General features: G+C 35.7%; 1 protein-coding gene across 8 annotated transcripts in view; it reads left to right on the top strand.

Moving 5' to 3' along the window:
- pdm3 (POU-domain protein pdm3) overlaps positions 1-20,616 on the top strand; it is a 145,616-nt gene that overhangs the window by 107,223 nt on the left and 17,777 nt on the right. For all 8 annotated transcript variants that reach the window (XM_085194999.1, XM_085194997.1, XM_085194998.1 and 5 more), the window contains one exon: positions 17,897-18,078. In XM_085194999.1, the coding sequence (XP_085051125.1) occupies positions 17,897-18,078 (182 nt within the window). The remainder of the gene's footprint in view (positions 1-17,896; positions 18,079-20,616) is intronic.

The raw sequence follows: 20,616 nt of genomic DNA, 5'->3' as shown, positions 1-20,616 counted from the left end.
CACAGGCGTAGGCGAAAATGGGTCTGACGCATGCTTTATAGAGTCGGATTTTATTTCTAAGAGAGAGTTTGCTTTTAGCACAAATGAGTGGATACAAACAACTTAGGACATAGGCCGCTTTGCGGCGAACATAAGTAATGTGGGCTTTAAAGGACAGTTGACTGTCGAGAATGACACCTAAGTATTTGGCCTGTTTGGCCTCGGGAATTATTTTGCCTAAAAGGCGGACATGTGGCAGGTAGTCTGTCCTACGGAGGGGGAAGTAAATGATGTTACTTTTATCGGGATTGACCTCTATGCGCCATTGAAATAGCCACTGACCTATGCGGTCCATGGACTTTTGGAGTCTTTTAGCTATGCAGACTGATACACGGCCGGACGTATAGACGGCGGTGTCGTCTGCGAAAAGGGCTAGGTTTGTACCTGGGGTTTTGGGGATGTCGTGAGTGTACAGATTGTACAGAAGCGGGGATAGTATGGAGCCCTGGGGGACTCCAGCTCTAACTGGCCTACTGGAGGAAAGGGTGCCTTCTACCCTGTATCTAAATGAGCGGTTTGATAAGTAGTCTCGAATGATGTGCACGAGTCTGTCAGGTACGTTAGTCTTTTGTAACTTGTAAATCAAGCCATTGTGCCAGACTTTATCAAACGCTTTTGCAATGTCTAAGAAGATTGCCGCTGATGGCATTTGTTTGGCTCGGGATAACAGGAATTCCGTGAGGCGGTGTACCTGGTGTATGCTGGAGTGTTTGGCTCTGAAGCCGAATTGTTCGGGGGGGATTATGTCATTGGCCACGACTGCGGCTTGGAGACGAGTGAGGAGGATACGTTCGTATATTTTGCCCATTGAACTGAGAAGGCTTATGGGGCGATAACTGGACGGGGATGTGCGAGGTTTCTTAGGCTTGTGAATACCTATGACTATTGCCTCTTTCCATTGGTCTGGGAATGAGCACTCTTTTAAAAGAGTGTTGAAAATGGCAACGAGAAGCGTTAGAATGTGAATAGGAAGAATTTTAAGGATCTTATTCGAGATGCGATCGGATCCTGGGGCTTTCTTTGGCTTAAGGCGCTTTATAATGTCTTGTACCTCTTCGACAGAGGTCGGTCTTATAGGTTCGCCCGCTGGTGGCAACGGTGCCCACGTTTCGACCTGTGTGTCCACCGCGGCGACGTGAATTGGATCACACGGTTTTTCCGAGGGGGAGCATTGACTTTCTAGGTTATCCGCTAGGCATTCGGCCTTTTCGAGATCGTCTGAGGCTAGTGTTCCGTCCGGACGGATTAACGGCGGTAATTCGACTACGGTGTCGTTTTTGAATGATTTGGTTAATTGCCAGAACGCTACGTGCGATGGCGTAAGCTCTGATAACCTATGATCCCAAGATTCGTCTCTGAGGTCCTCGAACCGGGCTCGAACCTGTCTTTGGAGCCTCCAGAGTTTAGCGCGGTTTGCTGGCGACGGAAATGAATCGTGCGCCCTATTGGCGATGTTTTTACGTCTCATGAGCTTTCTGAGATCTCGCGGGATCTTAAAATGTCCTTCTGGATTACTTGGAATTTCCCTAGAACACTCGTCGAGAGTGCTACCCAGTCTGTCAGTAAGTTGGTTAATTTCCGCCTCGACTACTTCCACCGAGTCGAATCTGTCAGGTATGTCGTCTGTCGGTTCCGTGTCGGGATTGCCTAGGCGCTCCGCGAACTTAGACCAGTCGGTGATGGTGGTTTTAGGAAGAACTGGAGGACAATCGGGTCCTAATTTAACTATTACAGGTCTATGGTCTGAGTCTAACTCTGGTATTACCTCGATAGAGCGCAGCCTGAGAGAGACGCCCTGCAGGATGGCTATGTCGAGAATTGAAGGTCGGCCCCGGGGCCCAAATCTAGTGGGAGTGAGGGGGGCTATTATCTCAAAGCGAGAGGTGGTCAGGTCATAGATATTTTCGAGTTCGATTCCTCCTCTATTTGTGGAGTTGCAATTCCACCTGGTACTTTTACAGTTAAGGTCCCCGGCTATGATAACCGAGTCCCCCATGTCTAGTAGTGTCTGTAGGTCGCTTCTAAGTAAACTCTTTGATGGAGAGAGATAGGCGGAAGCTATAATAGTGGGTGGATGTCCAGTCATGTGAACCTTACAGACCGAAACTTCGATGTTAGTGAGCGTCGGCGGCGGATCGAGCGGTATGACGTGAAGCGTCTTTCTGTAAAATATGACGGTGCCGCCTTTGGCGCCGTCTCTGTCGTTACGAATAGTGCGGTAATTGGCTATCTTGGGATCCCTATTGCAATTTCTAAGGAACGTTTCCTGAACTAGAAATAAGTCGAGTTGTCGGTTTGTAACAAAATCGCGGACTAGCCCCATTTGCGTATTGAGACCGTTAGCGTTAAAATAACCTATGTTGAGAGAACGCGGCTTGACTCGCGCGAGTCTTAAATCGGGCGGGTTGATTCTAAAATTATTATTGACCGCCATTGGAAGTTTGAGCATTGACATATAATAATTTGGCTATAAGCTTTCTGTTGAGCTTAATTACTTGAAGTCGACTTTTAGGATCGCCGTTTGAGTCTACTAAGCCTTTCGCGAAGGCCAATAATTCGTCTTTATCTAGTATATCTAGAAAGCTGGTCGCAATGTCGATCGCGTCTTCGATCCTATCCTGTTCTGTTACCTCCCCACGGGGCTGTCGGGCAGAGGAAGTGGCCCTGGAGGGCTTGGGTTTGGGATTGGAGGCCTTGGCGGCTTGGGTCTCTGGTAGAGGTTTTTTCCACGCATTGGTGGAAGGAAGAGGGGCTGGTTGGAGTAGTGGCTGAGGGCCGGACGGGTTTTGCGCTGGACGGGAAGGCATCGAAGCCTTATGCGTCCTGCCGCCCTTTCCGCCGGACCTGCGTGGGGCCCTAGGGCATCCGCGGTAATTTGCGGGGTGCCCTTGGGTCTCACACAAGACACAGCTGGGAGGTACGGCCGGGTCTGGGACCTTGCGCGGGCAGTCAGCAGTAGCGTGACTTTCTAAGCACTTCACGCACCTGGGTTTTGCGTGACAGTTTTTGGCGGAATGCCCATAGAGCTGGCAGCGGTGACACTGCCCGGGGATGCCACGAGACCATGGCTTATCTATAGTAATGCCCGTGAGTGAGCAGATGGATTTTATATTGAAAATTTGTTTGCCCTCAGGGCTACGGTCTAGGACAGCTAGGACCATGTCGTAGCTTTTCTTAGTGTACTGATTGTACATACGGTGGACTGCTCTAACTGGAAGATTTTGGGATTTTAAGTCCCGGAAAACTGATTCGGTCTCTAACTCGGATGGGATACCCTTGAGGACTACACGTAATTGACGCTCGTCCTCCAGAGCGTAAGAATGGAACCCTATCTTTGAATTCCTAAGGTGGGTCGTAAGGACCCTGTGATCTTTAGGTGTTAACACCTGAATTCTAACTCCCTGCGCTGTGGATCTGGCAGAATTGAACTGCACTTTAGCGGACAACATCCATAGTTGTAAATTGTCCCACGCTTTCTTTTCCTGAACTATTATCGGGGGAGGTAACCTGTCCCTACGAACGCCGGCCGGTAGCGGTACCGAACCGTCGCCAGAGTTGGACGCGGGGATCGAACTATTATTATTGCTTGTCTTGGTTGTATTGTCAGTCTTGTCGGTAGAGTCTACCTGCGCACCCTTTTTGACTACCTGCGCGTTGTCCCTGGACCTACGCGGGGGTGAGGACCGCGGGGAGGGGGTTTTTTCTGCGCGCGCGGCGCGTTTGGCTGGGGTTGTTGGCGGAGAACCTAGCGATCTACGGGCCTTCCGTTTGGCCGATTTTGATTTGACGGTCTCGAAACCGTCATTATCCTCCACACCGGGAGTTTCTTCCTCGTCGGCTGAGGCCTCAGAGGATGATGAAGACGACGAGGAAGCCTCCGCGGCCTCAGACTCAGACTCGGACTCCGCGTCATTTGCGGAAGCCTCGTCCTCATCCGAGCCGGCGTCGGCCTCCTCAGGTTCGTCCTCCATCTGCTCTATTAACTCGGGCGATTGAGCGATCGCCTCATTATCGACGTACGTTTTTAGGCCTTCTAAGGCGTCGGGGAAATGTTGCGCGACGTAGTTTAGCAGGTTAACCGCATCTACTCGGATCATTTTGGGGACAATTGACCCCCCGCCGTGGCGAGGGGTGTGTGCCTACTTTGACCTAATGTCTCGGCCTGGTGGGGCCGGGGTGAGTACCTAGCTTAAGCTAACACTGTGTAAAAGTACTCACGTGGGTATGGAATCCAGGTGAAATCCTATGGACACTAACACACTACACTGCACTACACAAAACAACGGAGATCGCCGCTCGCCGAACAAACGACGCCGATCGGTCCTCTTCGTCTTCTTGGTGTTGCAGGGTGGCGTAGGTCGATAGTGCGCGCGTGCGTGGATTGGTTTTGGTTTTTGGGTTTTTTTGGTTTTGGTGATTGCGAAAGCGATGCCAAGCGGACATTGAGACGTCCTGGCGGTACCGCGGTCGGATTGGAACTCCCTTTCTTCGAACATACATTAAAGCAAGCATAATAAGGAAAAACCACAGTCACTCGCCTATTATCTACCTTAATGAGCTATTTTATGCTAATTATAGACAGGATATAATGTGAGTTATATAATTACAAAAACATCGCAATATGAGCACGGCGGTTACAATTTTCTGGTGTTAGCCGCGCGGAAACAAAATGTACTGGCTACCCTGCTGCTGGTGGGTTGGAGTGAACTTAAAAATTGTTTACTTATATATTTTTTTTTATTTATATGCTTAGAACGTGATAGGTTGTGGATTCGATTTTCACTCGAGGAAATTGCGTGTTGAGTAGCGTAACTTAAGGCCACTTTGGTAGATTATGTACGTGTATAAGAAATAATGAAATGAATAGAAAAAATATATAAATTTAATATTTTCTCCATTTTTCCAAGATTAAGTGATAATTCATACGTAGTGCCCGAATTCAAAGTTCGAAAGTTCTCTATATATCAAGGAAATGTTTATAAATATCATAAGTTTAAACATCTCCCTAGATAAATTTCACAACGGCTGTTATGGTTAGTAAATTTTTCTATATCCTAAGATTATTTAATATTGTATTATTTTTCATTTTTGTAATTAATAATTTAATATTTTATGCAACTTCACGCTGTATCCCTTACACAGCAGGATTGGCTAGGTAGAGGGAACCTAGTGTTAAAGTTCTATTATATTCTATTCCCCATTTTTTGTAGGCATTGCGTGTTGCAAGGCACAAAAGCGAAATAATTGAACTATAAACGTAAATAACTATTTCACTTCCTCAAATGGGGATCGAACCCACACCACCCTTGTGCCGCTACGTCACAACGGCCTTATTTTATGCAGCAAATACGTATAATTATGTTATTGAGAAATCTATGTACTACGACTGAATTAAGTTATATCTTATTAATAGAACTATGCGTAATTGAGTATGACAAATCAGTAAACAAACCTTTGATTTAATTATATGACACCTACAATAAGCATAACTTTATGTTTTCATAAGCGATAGTTATTTATTCATAGGTTCACGCTGTATCCCTCATATATTCCATCCAATTTTTTAGACATTATGTGTTGAGTAGCGAAACTCAACAACATTATTTATCTGGTCACCCAAGTAAGAAACTGAAAGTACTTAAATGCCCCGAGTGGCTAAGAAAGTTAGGACCCACAATCGTCACCATCTAGAGATATTTTCTTTAGGGCTGGACTTGCTGGACAGATATATTTAATTTTTCAAGGCAATGTTTTTCTTATAAAATTTCAGGGGTACCCACCCTATACACAAGACTAATCTAGAGTGGGCATAGTCCACGACCCAGACCCCCTCTCCCCCTCTTATTTGCCCAAGTTAATTTTCACGTTTGCAGTGAGAATAAGTTTATTATAAATAGTTATACATATCTATATTTAATATTTATAATAGTAAAACTGAAACAGCCAATGTAGGCGAGCAATCATCTAAGTATTACAGCGGGCCGTACTGAGCCTCTCTTCGTAATCGAGTAGGGTAGCAGGTATAACCCGTGTTTGTACTACCGCTGTAATATTGCTGTATTGATTCCGCAAACTACTGCCTAGGTATGCTTTGTGCATTATATGAAGATAGCATGAGGGTAGTTCTAAAATTTTGCCTGTTTTTTCTTTCTCTCTTTCTTACGCTCTCACTTATGTGAAGTGGACTGAGAGTTTGTAGGTTTTCTCTGCCTCCCCTACAAAATTAGATTTTAGTTTCACGTTGCATCCCGCATATAGAAGAGTAGGCAGAGAAAACTTAGTGTTAAGACACTTTGTTTCCCACTTTCTGACGATTTCTTGACGTATTGCGTGTTGAGTGGCGGCACTCAACGTCACGTTTTGCGTTTGTACCAAAGCGAATAAATGAAATGATTAATAAATAATAATTTATTCCCCCGCATGGGAACTGAACCCACAACCGCGTTTACAGCCACACGCCTGCGCCACGACGGTCTCAAAAATGAAAAATGAACATAAAAAACATACAAATGTATTACGTACGAGATATATAATTTTCCAGAAACAATGTTACAAATTGATTCATTATGTAAGCCAAGCATATATATTATACTTGTTCGCACTTATATATGTATGTAGGTACATTGCTTCACAATTCTTTCTAACATTTAAGTTGAAAAAAAAGTAGTAAATGCCAATATTTATTACGCAGACGAAAAAACATATTCCGTAATATTATTAAAGGTACCCAATTAATTAATTTCTAAAAATAAGGGTCGCTGTTCCTACAACATTTAAATTTCAGTTCAACAGTTTAGACGTGAAATACTAACAGACAGACTGACAGACAGAGTTACTTTCGCATTTATAATATTAAATCTAAGTGAAGAATAATAAGGAATTTTCAAATAGTTAATGTTTTATACATTTATCAGGCATTTTAATAGTACATGATATACATATAGCCTGATTCCAGTTATTACATTACGTCTTAATTATTGGTAGAGCTGAGTAATCTAATATATATCTTATAAATAATTATAATTGGCCACTTCTAATATGTTTGCAACTAGATTTATCTATACTATGAAAGTCTCTATATACTCGTATGTACATAAACATACATATATTAAGACCGTCATTACGCAGTGGTAGGTCTAAATGTAAAAACGATGTTTATGGATTCGTTCTCGACTTGAGAAACCGCCTATAATTAACTTGAACCACTTTTCCGTTCTAGTAAGGTAAGGAAGCATTGGGTTTCGCAGTGGTTCCAAAATTTAAAAGAGCTTTGAATAATATGGAACATAATAAATTAGCATAGAGGCCATCGTGAGGCAGGGACATAAGCGTATTTAACGGTCGTATGTTCGATTCCCACTTGAGGAATGAAATATTTAATATTTTTATTTTCTCCATCTGGTAACGAGACAAAACGCGGCGTTGAGTTTCGCCTCTCAACACACAATTATTTTTTCATAACAGATTTAACTTAATTTATAATCTTTTATAACTTAGTACATCTTTTAAACGTATGATTTTACAATTATCCTAATCCTACATTAAAGTCGAATTTACGACTGTTAGCTTTTTATGTCTTGGTTATTATAAAAAGTACTTCTGAGGTCCATCATTGTTCGAACACTTACTAATCATTTGAAGAACAAAAAAACACAAATTACTATTTACTTTTAATTAGCTATTAAGTATCTTTAATTACGAGGAAATATAAAATTTTAATATATCATAATTATTATGTACAAACATAAGTGATGTGCAGGTGTTATTAAAATAAAATACTTTACCTTGCAAATTACATCAGAGAGAAATCAAGCTGGTTACCACAAGGAGGCAGGTGAAGCTAAACTTGAGATGTGTTACTTTTAAATTAAAATATGACCTATTTATAATCAAAAAAATATCAGTTTCACGCTGTGTTCCATAAACGGTAGAGAAGCAGAGGGCAGTTAGTGTTAAAGCACTCCGTTTTCCACTTTCCGTCGATTTTTTTCGTGCTGAGTGGAGGAACTTAACGGCGGGATTTTGCTTTGGTGCCACACCGAAAAAATGAAAATATTAATACATAATAATTCCTTCCCTCGAGTGAGGATCGTACCCACAACCGTCACGTTACAGGCAGAACCTTGGGCCCCTGCGTCACGACAGCCTATTTGTAATATAAGTACGTAATTTATCTTAACTATATATAAAATTTTAACATGTTACCTTCACTAACACAAAAAAGCACAATACGCGAAATGTCCAGTTCTTTAACAAAAACAACCGAAAAAATTTAAAAATTCTTAAAAAAAAACGACCAAGAATCATCCACAATCCGTTTCACGGGGGTTTTAATGGGAACATATAATTAGGTACGCTCGAGGCATTAAGTATTCCAACGTATAATTACCTTAGCGCCCGTGACGCGTCTAATCCGAGTAATAGTGATAAATAGATTCTATGCGATATAGCGTTTGAATACGAGTGTATCAGACGTTAGCGAGTCAGATCTCAAGGCTGATGTTGGCCGCAATGCTATAATGGCGAATGAATTTATACTTATAGCATTATAATTATGTGTAATTATTTGTTTAATTATATTTTTAAATGTTTTGCTTGGTGTTTTTTTATTGTTTTGACTAGCTGGTTTACTGACTTTGTTTATATGAATTAAAATATTATTTTATAAGGCTTGTTTTTGTATAAATAGAAAAAAATATTGTAATCAAAAAGTAATTTCTGTGGATTTTTGTAATATGTTGCTAAAAATCTACCTGTGATATGTATTTAATATAAATAATAACATTAGTCGAATCAAATATGTATAGATAACGAGCTAGATCCTTCATAATATCTCATAAATATAATTATCATTTATGTGGCATTAACGAGTATCGCTATTATAAGTAAGCAAGATACATAAAAGCCTAATGTTTTATTTGACACGTAACACACAGTTAAGGCCTGAAATGTTTGATATCACAATAATAGAAAAAGTACCTATGTGACTTCTGAAATATAATTAATGCTCAAGGCGATACCATCGCTTGCTTGGTGTGCTTAAATAAACACGATGAGGTTGGGCTCAAATCCTACTTGTGGAAATGTTTATAGTTATAATATAATTATACCAACGACTTAGTTTATTGTGCTTATATATAAATGAACAGAAATCGAGAAACTGTCCACAGAACAATTTGGCTGAAACCTGATAGTGGCAAATGACGTCATAAGCTATATAGTATTTCCCATAACCATTTTTGAATACCGTTGTTTAGTATATATTTATTATTTTTCACGTTATATTTTTCTCTTTTTCGATCTTAGATGCGAAACATTATATGCACAATTAATGTAATTTTTCCTGTACTTATGTAAAACAATAAATCGTTACAATTTTCTTAGAAGTGACTATTAGTAAGTCGTAGTTACTTATTATAAATTAAAACAAAGTATGATACTAGTATTCCCACAATTTCATTACATATTCTATTTGTGGAACTGAAATTCTAATATAACTATGCGTGTACACATCGTATAAATCTTTTGCTCGTTTAAAATTAGTATTGTAGGCAAAATGTTATCATAAATTATTTCATAATGTTGTATAACGAAAAAATGTAAAGATTATAATCAAGTAAATATTATATGAATTGAAATTACAATAAGGTAATAAAATTAATTTAAAAAAAGTTACACGATTGTCATATGTCCGAATAAACACAGAGTTTGTTAAGGCGTATCTCTATAATTTTATATTATTAATTTTCTCTACTGGGAACCCTGGATTCAAAGGACGCAGGCCCGGACGGAGTAGCGAGCATTGGGGGAGGCCTATGTCCAGCAGTTGACTTTAAAAGGCTGATGGATGAATTTTCTTTAATAAGGTTACATATACTACAACTAGACACCAACATAGATAATCATAGAGACGAAAATGGAAATCTAAGTAAAAATCACCCCAAAAGACATTATAAAAAGAAGAAAAAAAAAACCTTTCAACCTACTTTTATTAACGTAACTAACAATGGTATTATTAAACTTAAGATTTCAGTATTCGATTGTACCTTGCATCCATTAAGTGAATTTATATGTGCGCGTAGGTACTCGTACTTCAAAGACATTAAGTTAATGCGACCTCATAATTACTGGCTGGAAGCATTAATTCTCGCATCCATAATTAAGTTTAATACCTCATTTCTGTTGGCCTACAATCTAGATAAATATTGTACGCCATTTGACGACTATTAAAGTTACATTAAAATGGAGAATCATTGTGAAATAGTACGTAACTAAAAGGTTTTGAGAATACAATTTTTTAGACAAGGTCGTGGAAACATACGGTTCACAATTTCTATTTTATACGCGTATACGTAATCGGATAAAATTGATATTGATATTGATAATTTGCAATCTGTTTATTGACAAATGATTGATGGTGGTTATGTTGTGGGCTAGGTTATTAGACAAGGACTAAACGGATCTCATTGAGTCATAATACAAAATATATAAAATGATACAATAGATGAGTTTAGTATTTATGTATAATTAAAATGATGTATATTTTTCTATTTATATTAATTACCTTATAATTGTATATAATATTAATATATGATATTTAATACATCCGCAGATAATTTTATCAGCACAATAGGATATTTGTAATATATTTAATATACATATGCACTATATACTTACTTTATCTTTTGTTTTCCTCATTGTTCAACTAAAAGAAATAGAAAAGTCTTACAATATTTGAGCAAGCTGGCAACACTCAAAGCTCAATAGCGGAATGAAAAGGTGTATAAAGGATATGGAAGTATAAAAATATGATAATATACGAATTTGTAACAACTTCACAATAGAATAACGTAATATAACAACGTATATTTTAGTATTTTTATACTATTCACAAATGAACTCGCCTACAATGTGTGAAACAAATGGAAATTCAAGTCAATTATTGTAAACATTAGTGTTAGATGCAATGTTATGCTGTTTTGTTAATGTTTTACTTAAATTAGTATTTACACCTCGTATTCTACCTTTTAGTTATATGTTACTGACAATCTGTATAATTCGGTATTCTATATAATACCTCGGCAATGTATAGAATACCTGAAACGTGTAGGACGTAGGTAGTATATAAAGTATTATTTATCTTATACTTTGCCTAGGTATTGTATACAATACCGAATGCACAACTGGTATGAGACGAGAACAAGAGGGTGTCATGCGGAATGGCAGGCGATTAACGTGTTGTGACTTCCTAACTTTTTTGCATTTCATCACAAGCTTCACTTTAATTATTAATATTTTTAAGACTAGGTTATATTTAAAACTTCCACAACTAAACGAAAAATTTAAAAATAACTCTTGTAAACATTAAAAACCGTTATAACAATCTTTATAGCCATTTTTAAGAGTTGCCAATTTAAGATTCGTTATACCATTAAATTTATTAATTTTAATTAGACTTATACCTTATCGTCGAAGTTTATTTCAAAATAATACACTTTCAAATTACTCTCATGCTATATTTATTATCATTGATTCAATTAATTGGGCCGCTTTTAATATTGTTTAATCGTTCGCTTATTGTTAAGATTTAACGTTTATTTAAAATTTAAAAATAATACATAAAATATTAATTTTATAAAGCTGAAGAGTTTGTTTGCTTGAACGAGCCAATCTCAGGAACTGCTAAAATTAACTGAACTGAAAAATTATAATTTTCTTGGATAATCAATTTATAAGGAAGGCTATAAGGCTAATTTCGATGGGAATTTAAATATGTCATAGATAACAGTTGAGGCCTATTTCTTTCAATATCAAATTATCTTTTCTTAAATATCCACTATATAATATGAACGTAGCCCTCAGGTTCTTTACTTCATCTTTCTACAGTGTCTACTATATTTAAAGCCAGTGTGTGTTCATTTCCTTATATAGACACAAAATGTGTTTGTCTTCGAAGGTTGCTTTTAAAATAACCTTTGGGTGACCAAATGCAACCTAAGCATCTTCTTTATACGATAGTAGATAATAGTATAAAATTTAATTTTTCCTCTGCACTTAATGTCAGATTTACAGTTAGTTGCAGTTAACGTTAAAAGAAGTGAAAAATAAACTTGAATTAAGTATATTAAAATTACACTGTCAGTCTTGTATTTTAATAAATTACGTACACATTTTTTAAAACATCTTGTAATACAATTTTGGGTGTACCCGCCGAACAGGTTTTGCATTCACCATATTTATAGCTTTAATTCACATTTTACATGCATCGTCGTGAATAGCATCCTTTTCATAGTAAACTTGACAAAAAAAATATGAGTAAGAGAGTGAGAAAATTTGAGAGAGACTACGGAATCGATGTTATGGAGGAGGGTCAAGTAAAAAGCCTGAGGACCTCCCGGACATAAATGAAAAGGTTCATGACAGTGTCCCAGGAAAAAGAGATATGCAGAGACCGTAGAGTTGGGCGCTCTGTTTTCCCTGGCTACCAAGCTAGAAGATAAATTAATATATATATTTTTCCGACGTCGTTGAAGTAAAGCTGCTTAATTACGAAACAATACAACATTTATTAAAGCAATCATAAGCATCTTATTAAAATGAAAAAAATATAATAATCATGCATACTTTATTAATGACTCTCATACAATTACGGTGGGAATCCAATAAATTTTTACAAGTAAGAAGTGCATTGCCTGCAACAATAATTAGGAGGTGCTTTAACATTTTCGCAATTATAGAGCTTTTATATAGCTTTTACCCGCGTTTTTGCTCGTGTTAAAGACTTTAAATTAGTATCATTAATTGACACTAATAAAAATTAAATTAAGTATTGAAATTTTAATATGCCTTAGAAATCGTGTTTTTTTTAAAGTAAATAGCGTTAAATTATATTTTAAATTTTCGTTATCATGATTAGTACATGCCAAAATTATATTTTTCTTTGATTTTATTATTTTTTAAAAGTAGATCTCCAACGTCCATGACCGTACTCCTAATTATATCTTAAGGAGTTTATACGTGTATTTATATAGACCAAAAATCATGATAATCGGTTAAATGATTTACATGTACTGTGCTTAACAAACAAACATACATTCTCATTTATAATATTACATTAAAGATAGCCACAGAACGGTTTCGCAATATCAGGCTGTCAAGAGCACACGAGAATTTTTATATGGTAGATTTTACATTATTAAATTGTAATTAATTATTAACCTCAATGACCTTAACCGTACCCTCGATGATTTAATGATTCAGACGTACATATATATATGTTATAAATATGTAATTATATGTAAGATTTCCTTAAGAGTTGCTTGTCCTTTAAATTTTACAACATGTAATAAACATTATTTGTTAATGACGATATAATATCACATACATGGGATTACCTTGTTTTGTATTATAGTCGAAATTATGTGTATTATTTAATTTCTGATGCGCAGTCGTGGCTCAGGGGCACAAGAAGTAAACACAACAGATTGTGGGTTCGATTCCCAATCGAAGAAAGAAATATTTTGTATCTTCATTTCGTTTCTTCGGCTTCGCCCGCATGGTCAATTGGTAATATGACACAAGCGATTCTAAGTATCCGTGGTAGCCGCGAAAAGATAAACGGTCCATACCTTTCTCGAGAAAATGATTATCTAAAACAAAAATATTTTTTCAATCCAAACCAGTACTTACTGAGGTTACTATATCAAACCAAACAAATTCTACAATAATATAAGTAAAGATATTACAGCAATAAACATAATAACATATTTCAATATAAAAATGTATAAAAACATGATGAAATGAACCTCGCGTATACCGCTTCCGAAAGCTTAACTTAAATCGCTGTAAATAATGAAGATATTCGTATTATACCATTGTTGTAATATCGTAAAATGAGTAAGTACATTGTACTTACTTCTACTTCTTGCATACGTTATTAACAACAAAAATATTTATTTTATAATGGATATTATATATCTAGTTATATATAGAGTCATATATTATGGTTTTGAGTCGAAAAACATACAATTAGTAATACCGGTGTTGTAATTTACAAGTAAAAAAAAAACTGAAAAATCTAGTTCACGCATCTTTCCGTCTATAACACTGTTATTATGCCGAGTAGGCAGATTTTTAAGACATTTCCGCCCAATTATCGAGACATTATGGGTTGAGTGGCGGTGCTCAACTCCGTACTTTGCTTACATTGAGTGAGATGAATATAATATTTCTCAGCGCGCGTATACCATTGAAGCGTAGTAGGATAACGACTAACTGTCGATAGTTATAGGTTCTATCCCAGTAGGAAAAAGCTTACTTAAAAATATTTGCTTTTCTTCTCTATGTTCGGTTAAACCAAAATGGAAAACTAAAAAACGGAGTGACTTTTCATTTTAATCTTATCATTATACCTACATAAAAATAAAATAAATTCATTAACAAAAAAACTTTACATCCACCACTCAAAACACTACACTGGCAAATGTCAAGAGACTCATTTTTGCCACTAAGCAGGGAATTTAAAAAATAATTATCTACGAAAGGCGTAGCTCTGCCGGCCGAGTGTCTAACGCGTTGATAAATTGAAGGAACAATTAATGTTGGTGCGCGTGTGTGCGTTCAAGTGTCCGTACACACTTACATGGTTATGCATGTGTTGTGTGTGTGTGTATGTTTTATTCTAGTAGGGACTAGTGTGTTAAGAAATCGCTTCGCTAGATTAATGTGCGACGATTTAACGTCGATAGTCATTTCTGTAGACATATTTTGATAATTTTATATTAATTATTTTTTATGTTTGAACGAAAAATAAATTAAATTATTTAATTAGTTAGATATTTTTTTACTTTATTTTGTATTGTTGGCAAAGAGAACTTAGTAGGTGAATGATTTTAATTCTAGTTTTAACAGTTTATAGAAATTATCAGTCAAAGTAGTAGGTATGTACACTCTTAATAGTGATTTATTTAAGACCATGACATACAAATCGATTATAAAAACAAAACAGAGTTTTATTATGTTCTGTTGAATATAAAAATAGAAGTTTGAAAAATGTATTAATATAGATAAACAAATACAACACAAAAAATTAATTCCATCTCAAACCACAAAAACCACCGCCATATCCTATCCTATATCTTATAAAACAAAGTCGCTTTTTGTGTCTGTCTGAACTTTCTAACTCTTCTTCTTCTAAACCACCCAACGGATTTGGATGCGGTTTTCACCATTAGGTCGAGTATTTCTCAGGGAAGGTTTATATATAGTTTATTATTTGTACATTCTTATGTAAATTAACATAAATACGATAAATGTGTATAAAGTCATACCCGTTGAGACACTTTGGCGCATGCGCTGCTTTAATGGTAATTACTACATGAAAAAAATGTACTGGAGTATTGTTCCTCTTAACAAGATCTACAAAAAAGTCCGCGATGGCATATTCGTATCTTTTAAGAATAACGTGTAGTGATCATATTTCTGTCTAAAAATAGTAATTTCAATATATTTTTTATTGTGAGGGATATTTTTCCATAATGGTATTAATCCTTATCCTTTAAAATACTTTATTAAATTTCTACGTTAAACGAAGATAAAATTTGCTTTTTACAATATTTCGAAATTGCGAATAGTTTTAGAGAAAAACGCATTTAATTATTGACACATGACGCCGTTCACACATCAACTGTATCGAGTCAAGTTTCACTTATCCCTTACTCTCAGCATATAAATAAGTATATTAGTTACGTTGGCCATTTAATGTAGATCAAAACTGTCTTTTCTGTTTTTCATTTTAATAAGTACTTTAGAAGTTGTTACAATATCAAAAAATCCTTGCTGCGAAACGCGCCTCGCGACGTTATGCTTATACAAGCGAGTCCGCCGCGCCCGCCTGCCTTACACGCATCGGTGGTTCAGTGGTAGAATGCTCGCCTGCCACGCGAGCAGCCTGGGTTCAATTCCCGGCCGATGCATTCTATTTAATTTTCGTCACAGGCAGCCACGTAGTGCTTGCTTTTCATCAGGGACAGAATACCCTCTTCAGCATTAACCACAAGCTCGAAAAAAAAAACCCGCCTGCCTTTATAGCAACGAAGATTTAGATGCGTTTGCACGTATTGGATAATTCGAGTTGAATGTATTATTTAATGTCATTTAACTATCTAAAAATAGTAATTTAAATATATTTTAATAAGTACTTGAAAAGATTAGTAGCACAGATGTAAAATTACGGTACCTACTAAAAAATCCATGCTGTGTAAAACAATTGGAAAATCCTTATTGAAACTACGAAAATGCGGGTTGCATTGGGGTTTAATTAATTTTCACATTATCTTAAGTGCTTTGTAAACATACATTATGACAAACAAACATATATATGAATAATCCAGTAGTTAAAGCGGGCGAAGCCGCAATAGGGTCGCTAGTATTAAATATAAAGGAGGCAAAAATGACAAAATCACGCAAAAACTTCCCATAATTTGCACCATATTCCCATACATCAATTTTAAAAGAGTTTTGTTTGTATGTGTACGAGTGTATATGAAATTCAACGGATGGAGCCCTAATTAGCCCGCAATTACCGCTAATGCAACGGCACACTTAATGAAGCGAGTGCATCGCGCATCACCACTTGTGGCAATCCCAACACCATTGTTTGTGCCGAGGATACATTTTTACCAGTGCTGCCACCGTTATACGTGAGCTTTATACTGCACTTTGAAAGCTTACTTTTGTTGTGAATGTTTTAGAGTAATTTTTATTATTTTTAATATGAGCTGGGTTAAATTTTTGTTTTTTTCGTTAGTGGAGAAATTTAGGGAAATTTTCTTATATATGTCCCCCATCCCCTAGGGAAAATACTAGTCAAATTTGAAATTTCTACTCCTGGTGGATTCGACTATGCTTTGTTGCTCAATTATAATAGAAACGAAAGTTATTTATATGATTGAAGCTTAGCTTTCTATATAGCCTACATGTTACTTAACAAATCTAGAATAAAATTCATTAATAAAACGCCCCCTATGCTTAATAAGAATAAAACATTACCTAATGTTGTCCTATGTAAGGCATAGTTATTTCAACAAAACATACATTCTTGTAAACTAATCGAACTTAATACTATCGATTCTGAGAAACTGCTCTATCAACATTTTTGTTACTAAAACATAAGTCGTGTTTTTTCACTTTGCATATATGTATAATTAGTAGGGCTATGTATATTTATGAACAAATTATCCCTGGAAGTATTAATGAAGTGTTCACAGAAATATAATAAACTGCGTTCGATATACAAAATAATGGTCATAAAATGGAAGTCCAGGGAAGCATCTGCACTATAAGGTCATTCGCTCGTTTTTTTATCATACAAATATAATATATTTAACGATTATATTTTTCCTGTAAATTTATGACAAAAATATATACAAAATTTCATTTCTTATATCTTTTTATATAGAAAAACGCTATATTGACTTATAATAATTACCTAATTGGTTTTGCATATTTCCTTTACATGTAAGAAGTGTTTAACGTATTTTCACACTCACCGACTCACTGAATTAATAAAAATACAATAAATATCAACACTATTAGGCTTAAAAATGTTTTATCTATGCTCGAACTTTACCTAACTTGATGTAAGGGCGCGTGATTTCCACCACTCTTCTTCTCCATTTAGGAATAAAATTTGTAGCTATCATTATGTCTAGTTTTAAGCCTAGTTTAAGTAGCAAATAAGCAAGAAAAAATATTAATGTGAAAATGAAAATTTACCATATAGGAAATGCTATTCATATAGCATCATAAATTTAATTTCAATTTCAAATTTTCTTATTTTTCTTCTTCAATTCAACAGGCTGGCGGCATCCAACGGCGAGATAACAATAACAACGTCTCTTTCCAACGCGGGCACAACGAGCAGTGCTGGCAGCGTGGGCAGCGGCCCCACAGCCTCACCACATCCGCCCGTGAAGCTATCACCTAGCTCTGTTAAATCACCAGCCCAGGATGATAGTGATCTCCTCGCTGATTCACCAAGTAAGTTATATGTTTTTAGTAATGGGATTTGGAAAGAAGTAACAAATCTGATAAAAACCGTTGTGGCATAGAGCCTGACTGCGACAATTGTGGATTTCCCTGTCGAAGGAATCTATCAAATCCATTTCTTTACAATCACAACGAGACATGTCATTTAAGCGAAATTTTGTATTTTTAAAACGTTTGCTTCCTTACCGATGGTAGATAGTAGAGCTTTTTCTTTCTTTATAAGTACGTAATATGGACGGTATGTAAAGGACAAAAATACTAAAGACATTTATTAAAATATTATAGATGGTAATTGTGTAATTAAAACTACAAATTACAAAATTAATAAAACTGTACATGAAATGTAACCAAAAATAGATTTTAATAAAAAAAGCTCTCGGTACACGCACATAAAAAAAGAACATTTAATTTTTATATATTTAACCTTGTTTTAAAAATATTAATCGTCTTGCCAAAATAAGTTGGCCTCTTGACAATATCTATTTTTAGCATATTATTACCTATATTTGGAAATGAAAATTACGTAACAAGCACTTTCACTTCATATTTAAATAGGTTTATTGTAAAAAACATTTACTTTTATATTTCATAATTTACTTAAGAATATTTGGCTTCCGCCTTTTAAAATATCATTTTTTTTACAAACAAATCGTAAATTTTATTTAATTTCCAGAGAATTTATAAAAAAATTAAATGAAATCTAGTTTCTAATTAATAATTTAAACAGAGGAAAGTCAAGCCAAATGGAAAAGCTCTATTTTCGACTTTTGTAACTCAATTGTACTCATCCATAAAAGTTTCCCGTTCTAAGCATAGCGATCCATTAGCTTCGACAAAGTCCGACATTGTCCTTTAGTTATTTGAACTAATACTATAAAGAGTTAGAATTCTGAGTGTGTTTGGAGTTAGTGCGTCGGTAACGGACCGCAAAGTCGGTTAGGGAACATGGTAACAAGAGATCCAAGTTCCACCTGCTATATGCTAATGTTTCAATTTTAATTGATAATGTCTTATATCCTTTTATATGAACAAGCTTTTTCTTTAGTTTAGCTAACTTTTTTTATAAAAGTAGATGGAGATATAAATCTTCTGTAGAGACACTTACCTCCAGAAATCGGCAGAAAGAAAGGAGTGTCTTAACACTAGGGTTCCTCTGCTTACCATCACACAACGTGAAGCTAAAAACATACAAAAAAAAAGGCACATACTTATTTAATATTCCAAACAACATTTACTAGATACCCAAAAATAAGTAACTCTTGAATCAAGTAGACGTAGACGTCTGCATAAACTATTTAAAACGCCCTATTTTTACTGCCCCAATTTATTCACATTTAGAATGAAAATATCTTTATAAACCGTATGTATAAACCATTAACCTATCGGCCAGGCTCGGCTTTTATTTCTGTTACTTGACCTTAAAAATGTAGCTTAATCTTATTTGTTATTCTGGATTTTCATTGCAACTTGGCAACTTTCCGCTTTGCAACTCAAAGTTAATTACATTAGTCTCGAATAGACTTTTAGTGTAAAACAACCATTCTATTATTGATTATTTATTTATATTAAAACAGATTTATTGAATAAATTTAAATTTATTATGAAATGTATTGATTTGTATTTATTAATCGAATAGTCGTAAAGGAGAGTGTTCGTAATCTATATATTTAAGGTTTAAACATAATTTTTTTTAACATATTTTCAAATGTATTTAATGTTCAACTGGATGATATCTTTACGGTTCGTCCTTTCCTTATCATACAAAAAAGTCTTGATTATTTAACCTAACAATTTAATCGCGGCGTTGTATTCCGCCAGCAACGTCTGTTATTCGGGTGGAATGAGAAAAACCGAGGTTTAGATTCAACAACTCTAGATTCTCTCCGCCTAATTTCTTACAGCGTAAAGCTAAAAAAGATCCATATTGTTCACGCAGAATTTCCTTAAAGCTTTCATCAACTAAAAACTCAGTCACCCCAATGTTTCATCAGCATCAGTGCCTGTACCTCCATATACCTATAGCTATATTATATAGCATCAATGAGACTATTTATCGCCACCTGTTGCATAATGATTCGCGTAGTATCGCGCTATAATGCAAACTACAGAATTTTCGCCGCACCCTCTCTATAGCGTCCGTCTGTGTATGTAAAAATATTTACATTCATATTTATATATATAGAAAACACGTCCGGTATTGTGGTTGAGAGGCAACGTACAGACAAAACTATTGAATTTACGTAGTAGATTTTTTTTCATGTAGGTAGGTTAGGAAGTATTCCCCTTAAGTTACACTTCTTAATCTACTTACATGTACTAAGGAGGAGAGAGGATTTATCAAAATTCAAAAACCCATTTATTTTACATTTTTTTTTAAAGTACTCACAAATAAAAATGTAGGCCATGTTTTATATCGACATTTTCTGCTGCAGTTTGCGTAACTAAACGCTGTACTTTTAGCAAATGGACTGGGCAAATCTTTATATTGAATATGAATATTCAATCTAGCCGATACGATAAAAAGAACTT

This window comes from Heliconius melpomene, chromosome 12 (genome assembly GCF_056956725.1).
Source record: "Heliconius melpomene rosina isolate 202511_hmr_F chromosome 12, ASM5695672v1, whole genome shotgun sequence".
Taxonomy (NCBI): domain Eukaryota; kingdom Metazoa; phylum Arthropoda; class Insecta; order Lepidoptera; family Nymphalidae; genus Heliconius; species Heliconius melpomene.
Note: the sequence above shows the minus strand (reverse complement) of the source record. Positions and strands in the feature narration are given on the sequence as shown.